Below are 12,213 nucleotides of genomic sequence, written 5' to 3'. Positions count from 1 at the left end.
ATCATATTAGTTATAAATATTCTTACTTTTTAAACAGATTGTTTTAGAGTGTGCAATATACCTTTACATAATATTTACATATAAAATATGCATTAATCCAAGTTCACTTCAAATAAAACTGTAACACTTCATGGGTAGTGAAAGTACTTTATAATAAGCAAACATTTCTGATTCCTCCGTAGTCCTTTTTATCATTTCTGCATTCATTTTACTTATACATAACCATGCATAAACATATATTCATATATATAACACATACATGATCAAATACGTTGTTATATTATTTTGAAGAAATCCTTATTTGTTAGATCAATTAAGAATAAGAGAGGGGCGCCTGGGTGGCGCAGTCGGTTAAGCGTCCGACTTCAGCCAGGTCACGATCTCGCGGTCCGTGAGTTCGAGCCCCGCGTCAGGCTCTGGGCTGATGGCTCGGAGCCTGGAGCCTGTTTCCGATTCTGTGTCTCCCTCTCTCTCTGCCCCTCCCCCGTTCATGCTCTGTCTCTCTCTGTCCCAAAAATAAATAAACGTTGAAAAAAAAAAGAATAAGAGATACACAAACTTTAATTTTACCTTTACTTGTTTATTCTCTGATGCTTTGCTTGTTTTGTGTAAATCTGTTTCTAACTTAAATAATATTCCTTTTCTTTTAAGAACTTCTTTAAGCATTTCTTGCAAGACAGGTCTAGTAGCAACAAATTCCTACAATTTTTGTTTACCTATAAAAGTCTTTATTTCTCCTTCAATTTTGAAGGATAATTTCACATTGTACAGAATTCTAGATTAGTATTTTTTCCCTCTCAACACTCTGTTACTTTTTTGCTTGCATTGTTTCTAAAGAGAAGACAGATGCAATTATTTTCTCCTTTATAGGTAGTGTTTTTTACTCTTTTTTCTTTTTCTTTTTTTAATTTAAATTTTACTTAGTTAACATACAGTGCAGTTGGTTTCAGGAGTAGAATCCAGTGATTCTTCATTTACATACAACACCTAGAATTCACCACAACATATGCCCTCCTTAATACCCATCACCCATCTAGCCCATCTCCCACCCACCTCCTTCCATCGACCCTTAGTTTATTCTTTATCATTAAGAGTCTGTTGTGGTTTGCTTCCCTCTCTCCTCTTTCCCCCCCTTTCCATATGTTCATCTGTTTTGTTTCTTAAATTCCACATATGAGTGAAGTCATATGGAATTTGTCTTTCTCTGACTTATTTCACTCAGTATAATATGTTCTAGCTCCATTCATGTCAATGCAAATGGCAAGGTGACATTCTTTACAAGGGCTAATATTCCATTGTGTATATGAGTATGTGTATATATATATACATATATATACACACACACACACACACACACACATATATATATATGTGTGTGTGTGTGTGTGTGTGTGTGTATACCACATCTTCTTTATCCCTTCATCAGTTGATGGACATTTGGACTCTTTCCATGATTTAGCTATTGTTGATAATGCTGCTATAAACATTGGGTGCATGTACCCCTTTGAGTCTACATTTTTGTATCCTTTGGGTAAATATCTAATAGTGCAATTGCTGGATCCTAGGAGAGTTCTATTTTTAATTTCTTGAGGAACCTCCATACTTTTCTCCAGAGTGGCTGAACCAGTCTGCATTCCCACCAGCAGTACAAGAGGGTTCCTTTTTCTCTGCATCCTCACCAAGACCTCTTATTTCTTGTGTTGTAAATTTTAGCCATTCTGACAGGTGTGAGGTCATATCACATCATGGTTTTGATTTGTATTTCCCTGATAATGAGTGACGTTGAGCATCCTTTCATGTGTCTGTTAGCCATCTGGAAATCTTCTTTGGAAAAGTGTCTATCCATATCTTTTGCCCATTTCTTAGCTGGGTTATTATTTTTTTTTTTAGGGGGTGTTGAGTTTGGTAAGTTCTTTATAGATTTTGGATACTAACCCTTTATCAGATATGCCATTTGCAAATATCTTCTCCTACTCCATAGGCTGCCCCTTAGTTTTGCTGATTGTTTCCTTCACTGTGCAGAAGCTTTTTATCTTGATTAAGTCTTAGTAGTTCATGTTTGCTTTTGTTTCCCTTGCCATCAGTGATGTGTCTAGTAAGAAATTGCTCTGGCTGAGGTCAAGAGTTTGCTGCTTGTGTTCTCTTTTAGGATTTTGATGGTTTCTTGTCTCTTGTTTAGGTCTTTCATCCATTTTGAATTTATTTTTGTATATGGTGTAAGAAAGTGGTCTAGTTTTATTCTTCTTCTCTGTCTTCTAAGATTTTTTTCTTTACCTGTCATTTTCTATAGTTTGAAAATAAAATGATAATGTTTATGGCATTTATCATGCTTGATGTTTTCAGGTCTTCCTGGTTCTGTGGTTTGGGGTCTAACAATAATTTAGAAAAATTATCAGTTACTATTGTTTCATATTGTTTAGTGTTGTTATTAGGCACATACATGTTAAGAATTATTTCTTCTTGGAAAATTGACCATTGTATCATTATGTAATGTCCTTTATTTATCATTGATAAGTTTCTTTGCTTTGAACTACTGTAGGCTTTACACAGGCAAATAATACAATTATGTATGATTTTCAAAATTGTACAATTCTGTCACTCCAAGGGGTGATGAAATATAGATATAAATATGGATATAAACATAGATATTGATATGGATATAGATAAATGCACAGAGTATAAGATTTATTCATTTTATAATTTACTTGGGTGTGCTTAGAGGAGAGATTAAAGAACATACTAGGAAAATGAGATTATAGACATATCTGTACTTTCACACAGTATGTATTTCACAATATAGGCCTTATGATGAAAGATTCTGGGAGGTAGAATGTTGCCTTTTATGTGATATTTATATATTGAGTGGCAGGCTTTCAAAGATAGAAAAGGGAAATGGGAACATGTATAGTCAGGCAATAACGGAGGTATTTAAGGTGGTACAGTGATATGTCTACTTGGAGTGGAAGGCAAATGCTGGCAGAGCATTGGTGAGAAGCTAGCCAGGTGAGAAGGGCTATAAACACCAGACTAAGATGTCATCTCCAGATGGCAGAGTCAGCATGACATCTTGAGAAGGAATGAGGTGATAAATGGTGGCCTGGTTGTGGTGGCCCTCATTTTAGTCCAATGATTAGTGCTCCATGTTGGAGTCATCATTTGGACAAGGTGGAAGTTTTATGGGTTTTGTAGTCAGAGATCAGGACATCAGCCCTGGATGTGAGGATTAAATAAAACAGTGCCTTATTTTTATTGTGGTAAAATACACATAACATAAAATTCACCATTTCAACCATCTTAAAGTACACACCAGTGGCATTAGTAAACACACAGTATTGTGCAACCAGTACCACTACCTAGTCCCAGTACTTTTTCATCACCCCAAAAAGAAACTCTATATTGATTAAGCAGTCACACCTCATTCTCCTGCCCTTCCAACCTCTAGCAGTGATCTATGTCTCTATGAATTGTCTCTATCTATCTTTATTTTGGACATTTAATAAAAAGGAATCCTACAATATGTGGTCTTTTGTGTCTGGCTTCTCTCATGTAGCTAAATATTTTCAAGTTTCATCCTTGAAAGCTGTTGTAGCATGTATCAACACTTCATTCTTTTTTATCATTGAATAATATTTCATTGTATCAGTATACCACATTTTGTTTACCCATTCATCAATTGATAGACATTTGTGTTCCTTCCACATTTTGGCTACTGTGTATAATACTGCCTTGAGCATTCATGTACAATTGTTTTTTTGAACGCACTTTTTCAGTTACCTTGGATGTATACCCAAGAATGTATACCTTTTTTGAGGAACCACCAAACTTTTTTACCTAGCAGCAAAGTGATTTCAAACTGTATATTTATAAAAAAAGTATTACCTTCAAGTTTGTAATTAAGAATTTGCTCCAATCTTGTCTTTAAAAAGATAAAAAAAAAACTGGCCAGACAGATAATTTAAACTAATTAAATATCTACTTATTTATTACCTCCTATGAGCCAGGATGATCTAAAAATTGAGGTTAATCAATGAAAAAACAGAGCCTACAGCCTTAGGTAGGTGTTGCCTTATTAAATGCATTTAGAAAACCTGTTGTAAGGAGAATGTGTGCAAACAACTTGTATTTGTCTCATTGTCTCATCAACTGGACTCACAAATCCAGAAGTATATTCCCAAGGGGGATGGGAAACTCACACAGGGAGCTCAAATGAAAGACGTTGATAAGGATAGAGTTAAATGATGGGAAAAGTTTGTAATATGTTAGTTGTATGTACTTTGCTTTGGGAAGGGTTTGGTAATTAAGTACTTTTGTAACTTTCTCCTGAGTTGTTACTATCCTTCCTCCATTTTCTTCTCAGACAAAAGTATTTGCCCCAGGTCTCCCCTTATTGTTCCCAAAATTTACCCCCAAGCTTCTCCACTTCATTTTGGTAGCTTCACCATGTCACTTGACAAATATCCCCTGATAACTCAGCTTTCAAATCTTTCCATTTTTGCATTTTCAGGTTCTAATAAAAGGAGGAAAAAGATAGTGGCCTATATCATAAACTGGAAATTATGAGATATGTATGTTCTTAAGTAAGTTCAAGGTCTAATTGGAGCTTGCCATTTTTTCCAGGTGGAGATCAAATTTTCACAGCTACTGATCTCCTGATAGTCCCTGAGTTGCATTCTGATGTGTGCTTCCTGGTATGCTTCCTAGTGTACTTGAACCTACTTTTCAGCAAGCTTTTTCTTTCCATTCCATTTTGGGGCCAACATACTAATTCCTTCTGTGCCACAAAAAGTGTCTGCTCTCTCCCTGTCACTGGTCTATCCATCAGGAAAAGCTAACAATTATAAATGTCTATGTGCCAAATATGGGAGCCCCCAAATATATAAAACAATTAATCACAAACATAAGCAACCTTATGGATAAGAATGTGGTAATTGCAGGGACTTTAATACCCCACTTACAACAATGGATAGATCATCTAGACACAGGATCAATAAAGAAACAAGGGTCCTGAGTGATACATTGGATCAGATGGACTTGACAGATATATTTAGAACTCTGCATCCCAAAGCAACAGAATATACTTTCTTCTCGACTGCACATGGAACATTCTCCAAGATAGATCACATACTGGGTCGCAAAACAGCCCTCAATAAAGACAAAAGTATTAAGATCATACCATGCATACTTTCAGACCACAATGCTATGAAACTTGAAATAAACCACAGGAAAAAGTCTGGAAAACCTCCAAAAGCATGGAGGTTAAATAACACCCTATTAAAGAATGAATGGATCAATCAGGCAATTAGACAAGAAATTTAAATATATATATATATATATATATATATATATATATGGAAACAAATGAACATGAAAATATAACAATCCAAATGCTGTGGGATGCAGCAAAGGCAGTCCTGAGAGGAAAATACATTGAAATCCATGTCATCTCAAGAAACAAGAAAAATCCCAAATACAAAATCTAACAGCACGACTAAAGGAAATAGAAGCAGAAGAGTAAAGACACCCCAAACCCAGAAGAAGAAGAGAAATAATAAACATCAGAGCAGAAATAAACAATATAGAATTTTAAAAAACTGTAGAACAGATCAATGAAACCAAGAGTTGTTTTTTTGAAAAAATAAACAAAATTGATAAACCTCTAGCCAGGCTTCTAAAAAAGAAAAGGGAGATGATCCAAACACATAAAATCATGAATGAAAATGGAATCATTACAACCAATCCCTCAGAAACACAAAGAATTATCAGGGAATACTATGAAAAATTATATGCCAACAACCTGGACAACCTGGAAGAAATGGACAAATTCCTAAACACCCACACTCTTCCAACACTCAAACAGGAAGAAATAAAAAACTTGAACAGACCCATAACCAGCGAGGAAATTGAATCAGTTATCAAAAATCTCCCAAGAAATAAGACTCCGGGACCAGATAGCTTCCCTGGGGAATCCTACCAGACATTTAAAGCAGAGATAATACCTATCTTTCTCAAGCTGTTCCAAAAAATAGAAAGGGAAGAAAAACTTCCAGACTCATTCTATGAAGCCAACATTACTTTGATTCCTAAATCAGACAGAGACCCAGTAAAAAAAGAGAACTACAGGCCATTATCCCTGATGAATATGGATGCAAAAATTCTCAATAAGATACTAGCAAATCGAATTCAACAGCGTATAAAAAGAATTATACACCATGATCAAGTGGGAGTCATTCCTGGGCTGCAGGGCTGGTTCAACATTCCCAAATCCATCAATGTGATACATAACATTAATAAAGGAAAAGAAGAACCATATGATCCTGTCAATTGGTGCAGAAAAAGTGTTTGACAAAATTCAGCATCCTTTCTTAATAAAAACCCTTGAGAAAGTCGGGATAGAGGGAACACAATTAAACATCATAAAAGCCATTTATGAAAAGCCCACATCTAATATCATCCTCAATGGGGAAAAACTGAGAGCTTTCCCTCTGAGATCAGGAACATGAAAGGGATGTCCACTCTCACCGATGTTGTTTAACATAGTGTTGGAAGTTGTAGCATCAGCAATCAGACAACAAAAGGAAATCAAATGCGTCAAAATTGGCAAAGATGAAGTAAAGCTTTCACTTTTTGCAGATGACATGGTATTATACATGGAAAACCCGATATACTCCACCAAAAGTCTGCTAGAACTGATACATGAATTCAGCAAAGTTGCAGGATACAAAATCAATGTACAGAAATAAGTTACATTCCTATACACTAATAATGAAACAACAAAAAGAACTGATCCTATTCACAATTGCACCAAGAGTTATAAAATGCCAATAATAAACCTAACCAAAGATGTAAAAGATCTGTATGCTGAAAACTATAGAAAGCTTATGAAGGAAATTGAAGAAGATATAAAGAAATGGAAAAACATTCCATGCTCATGGATTGGAAGAATAAATCTTGCAAAAATGTCAATACTACCCAAAGCAATCTACACATTCAATGCAATCCCAATCAAAATTGCGCCAGCATTCTTGAAGCTAGAACAAGCAATCCTAAAATTTGTATGGCACCACAAAAGACCCCGAACAGCCAAAGTAATATTGAAGAAGAAGACCAAAGCAGGAGGCATCACAATCCCAGACTTTAGCCTCTACTACAAAGCTGTAATCATTAAGACAGTATGGTATTGGCACAAAAATAGACACATAGACCAATGGTATAGAATACAGACTCCAGAATTGGACCCACAGAAGTATGGCTAACTAATCTTTGACAAGGCAGTAAAGAGTATCCAATGGAAAAAAGACAGTCTCTTTAACAAATGGCGTTGAGAGAACTGGACAGATGGATGAAACTAGACCACTTTCTTACACCATTCACAAAAATAAATTCAAAATGGATGAAGGAGCTGAATGTGAGACAGGAAACCATCAAAACCTTAGAGGAGAAAGCAGGAAAAAACCTCTCTGACCTCAGTTGAAGCAATTTCTTACTTGACACATCTCCAAAGGCAAGGGAATTAAAAGCAAAAAGGAACTATTGGGACCTCATAAAGATAAAAAGCTTCTGCACTGCAAAGGAAACAATCAACAAAACTAAAAGGCCACTGATGGAAGGGGAAAAGGTACTTGCAAATACATATCAGACAAAGGGCTAGTATCCAAAATCTAGAAAGAACTCACCAAACTCCACACCTGAAAAACAAATAACATCCAGTGAAGAAATGGGCAGAAGACATGAATAGACACTTCTGTAAAGAAGATATCCAGAATGCCAACAGGCGCCTGAAAAGATGCTCAACATCAGTCCTCATCAGGGAAATACAAATCAAAACCACACTCAGATACTACCTCATGCCAGTCAGAGTAGCTAAAATGAACAAATCAGGAGAGTATAGGTGCTGGAGAGGATGCGGAGAAACAGGAACCCTCTTGCACTGTTGGTGGGAATGCAAACTGGTGCAGCTGCTTTGGAAATCAGTGTGGAGGTTCCTCAAAAAATTAAAAATAGATCTACCCTATGACCCAGCAATAGCACTGCTAGGAATTTACCCAAGGGATACAGGAGTGCTGATGCATAGGGGCATATGTACCCCAATGTTTATAGCAGCACTTTCAACAATAGCCAAATTATGGAAAGAGCCTTAATGTCCATCATTTGATGAATGGATAAAGAAGTTGTGGTTTATATATATAATGGAATACTACTTGTCAATGAGAAAGAATGAAAGATGACCTTTTGTAGCAACGTGTATGGAACTCGAGAGTGTTATCCTAAGTGAAATAAGTCATACAGAGAAAGACAGATACTAAATGTTTTCACTCTTATGTGGATGTTGAGGAACTTAACAGAAGACCATGGGGAAGGGGAAGGGGAAAAAAAGTTAGAGAGGGAGGGAGGCAAACCATAAGAGACTCTTAAAAACAGAAAATAAACTGACGGTTGATGGCGGGTGTGGGAGGGAGGAGAAAGTGGGTGTTGGGCATTGAGGAGGGCACCTGTTGGGATGAACACTGGGTGTTGTATGGAAACCAATTTGACAATAAATTTCATATTTAAAAAAAAGACAAAAAATAAAAATCACAGAATACTTGTTTAACTCTATGTGTTCAATAACTATGTTTCCATTTATGTTGTTAATTTGCCATTCTCATTTCCTTGCTGATGCCTCTTGTACAAGCTGTCTGCTGAAGCCCTAGTTGTCATGATACCATGTCATCCAATAAGAAAGAGTGGTGAAGTAAAGAGTTTGATCCCACCCTGATGTCTAAAGACATTACTGGAAGGCACATACATTTATATTTACTGGCCACTGGCCACAGCTTGTGTACATAGCCATACCCACGTGTATTGGTGACTGGAAAATATATTTATTTCAGGCAGTGCATTCTCAGTTAAAGTTGGGGTTATTTTTAAAGAAAGTAAAACTATATATTAAGAAACAACTCGCTTCCTGTATCACAGGAAGGGGTAAGCATGACCTCCTACATGTCATTTTTCAAAGCTTGCCCACTTGTTTAATGGACATGCGGTAAGATGTATGACTAAAGGCAAATTATGGCTTTCTTCTTTATTTGGGTAAGTGCTAAGGAGTCAAAGGATGTGTAAGGTCATGCATATGAAACATGAGGTCGGGGACTGTGGTGGTGAAGGAATCCTGTTCTGGAATCAGATGGTGGGTATGTATCTATACAGTCTTGGCCACATAACTCCTTGTAATAGAAATATTTCAGGAATAGAAATATTTCTCCCCTGAGTAAATGTCTTCTTTGAAGAGAAAATGTGGTAGAAGTGTTCAAGTGGAAATGCAGTTCTCTATTCTGTTCTTGATTTTTATGAAGAGTCAATTTAGAAAAAATTAATCCAACTGCAGTAAAAGGGATGTAGATTGAACTTTAAGGATGACTTCTGGTCTCTGAAGACTTTTAGGGATGTCTTAAAACAAGAAGTTATTTTGGCATCTCTTATGAAGATTACTTTATATAATAAAGACTTGGGATGATAAAGTATGGTCTAGCTGGAATGTACAAGACTGCAATCAGGAACGGTCCTTTCCTCTTTCCCTGCCTTCCTGTTGCCTTCCTTCTATGTTAGATGGTGATACATGTAAAAGGAATAAGAATTTCTAAAGGTATTTAAGGGGAACTTAAGGATTGGAGTTGGTGGCATGTGAATAGATTTGTGTTTAGAGATTCTTTTGGCTCTCTTGAAAAACAAGTTGTATATGTGTGGTGGGTGAGAAAGAGAGCAAAGAGACCTGTTTGGAAGTTCCTGCATCATTCCAGTCAAGATTGACTGTATCTTTTGACTCTGGTGTTGGTAGTTGCAACACCGAGGATTGCATCTCATCAAAAGGTAAGCAGTGATGGTCAAATGGACAGGATTTGGTGAGGGATTAGGCATGGGCGGTGACAGAGTCCTGCTGACCTCGTGGAGCATTCACTCAGTTACCAGCCCTAGAGGGGATATCATGATTTTTTTGTTGATATGATGAATTTGAGGTGCCTCTGGAACATCCAGTGTGGATATTGAGCTTGGAGGAGACATCTGGCTGGCCTATAATATGTATGACAGACTTTGGTGTTAGGTGGTAACTGAAACCATCGCCATGAATGAGAGTGACCTGAGAGACTGTGGACTGAGAAGAGAAGGGTCTACCACTATATTTTAAGTCATTCGTAACTTAATGGGAAGGCATGGGCCAAAGTAGGAAAAAAAAACCCAGAAATGTGGTATCACTACCAAAGGAAAAAAGATTTTCAAGGAGGAAGTAGCAACAGTGCCAACACTTTTGGGATTAGGTAAGAAATGTTCATTGGGTTTATCCATTTATTCAGCAAATATTTATTGATGGACTGTGTGCCAGGCACTCTTCGGGGAGATGAGGGTACAACACTATAAATCAAAACCTCAACTCCCCTGAACTGCACATTCTAAAGGGAAAAAGAAACATTGAATACACAAATTAAGTTAGAAAGAGATGGTGGAATGGGATAGGGATACCATCTTGGACAGTGTGGCCAGTACAGGCATCTCTGATATAATCATATTTGAGAAGTTCCTCATGCAAACATGCAAAAATGTGGAGGAAAGCACCCAGGCATCAGGAACTCTGTGTTGAAGGACCACAAGCTGGGATTGTGCTTAGGAATTCTGATCAATAAGGCAGCCAGTGTGGCTGGAGGACAAGGATGAAGGAGAAATTTGGGGAAATAGCCAGAGAAGAAGGGCTTTGGGGGCCCTTTGGGGAGAAGAGATGCTTTTGGACATTTAGTGACAGAGGCGATGAAATATTGCCCTTTGGACAAGGGATGGCTGGAACAGAAACCAGACTGGAGTTTGTTGAGGTGAGGTAGGGGAGTGAAAAGTGGACACTGACAATCTGGACAATTCTTTGAAGAGAAAGGCAGTGGATGGAGGGGAATAAGGGGTTGCCTTTTCACTTCCATTTATGTGGATTTGGGACTCCACTTCTCTTCTCAGGAGGAAATCCTAGAATGGGCTCCTGAAGCCACAGAGATGTCCTAGAGGTGGAAGGCCCCCTCTCCTGAGTGTTAAGCAATCTTACCCATCCCACACTTCCCTATGACATTCTTCATTGCTCCTGTCACTTCCTTGTTCCTGAGACTGTAGATGACAGGATTCAGCATGGGTGTGAGGACTGTATAGAAGATGGACACTACATCATCCTGGCCAGGAGAGTGGTAGGATGCAGGTAACATATAGGTATAGACGAGGGGTCCATAGAAGAGGTTGACAACTGTTAAGTGGGAGGAGCAGGTGGCTAGGGCCTTCCGACGCCCCTCCACAGAGTGCATCCCAAGCACTGCTGCCAAGATGAGGGCATAGGACATAGTGATAAAGGCAATGGGCAGCAGAAGGACTACCACACCTGTCACAAAAAGAACATGCTCGTAGGAGGCTGTGTCAGCACAAACCAGCCTCAGCAGTGAAGGCACCTCGCAGAAAAAGTGTGCAATCTTCCTCGAGCCACAATAGGGGAACTGCAGGGTCAGTGCAGTCTGGATGGAGGCATTGAGAGACCCTCCCAGCCAGGAGGCAGCCACCATGAGCAGACAGGTCTGATGACTCATGAGTGATGGGTAGCGCAGAGGGTTGCAGATGGCCACGTAACGGTCATAGGCCATGAGGGCCAGCAGGAGGCACTCTGTGGCCCCAAAGAACATGAAGAAAAACATTTGTGCTCCACAGCCCACAAATGAGATGCTAGTCCAGCCAAAGAGGAAGCCTGCTATCATCTTGGGGATGGTGACTGAGGTGAAGAAGATGTCCAGAAAAGACAGCTGGCTGAGGAGGAAATACATGGGTGTGTGGAGCCGGGCATCTGCCCAGATCAGGAAAACCATGGCAGTGTTGCCAGCCATGGCAAGTGTGTAGACTACCACAACCATGCTGAAGAGGAACAGGTGCATTGGGCTCTCATTAAAAAGGCTTGTGAGGACAAAGCCGCCGGTGGAGGACTGGTTCCAGGGCCCTCTGCCTGCCTCTTGCCAAGCCTCGCTGTGGGGAAGAAGTAAACCAACTCATCATGGGCTGTAAAGTATCCACTCTGAGTCGGAGAGTGGAGTGATGGATGAAAACAGCAGATGGCGACAATTAAGTGAGCTGACAGAGGGGCTGTGGGAGTTCTTCCTAATATTTTTTAAAGTTTTTGTAGGTTTGGCATTATTTCATGATGAAAAAGTACTATAAAAAAACATG

The 12,213-nt window shown here is 38.5% G+C and overlaps 1 protein-coding gene across 1 annotated transcript; it reads right to left on the bottom strand.

Moving 5' to 3' along the window:
- Positions 1 to 11,045: 11,045 nt before the first annotated feature.
- Positions 11,046 to 11,978, bottom strand: LOC123597836 (olfactory receptor 2T1-like). The gene has a single exon (XM_045477296.1). It carries the CDS (start codon positions 11,922 to 11,924, stop codon positions 11,046 to 11,048), a length of 879 nt encoding a protein of 292 aa, XP_045333252.1. The 5' UTR covers positions 11,925 to 11,978.
- Positions 11,979 to 12,213: the final 235 nt, after the last annotated feature.

The sequence above is a fragment of the Leopardus geoffroyi genome, chromosome A1, assembly GCF_018350155.1.
Source record: "Leopardus geoffroyi isolate Oge1 chromosome A1, O.geoffroyi_Oge1_pat1.0, whole genome shotgun sequence".
Lineage (NCBI taxonomy): Eukaryota > Metazoa > Chordata > Mammalia > Carnivora > Felidae > Leopardus > Leopardus geoffroyi.
Note: the sequence above shows the minus strand (reverse complement) of the source record. Positions and strands in the feature narration are given on the sequence as shown.

Excerpts from the sequence above, each read along its gene's own strand:
- LOC123597836 (XM_045477296.1), bottom strand. The coding sequence starts at position 11,924 with ATGCACCTGTTCCTCTTCAGCATGGTTGTGGTAGTCTACACACTTGCC.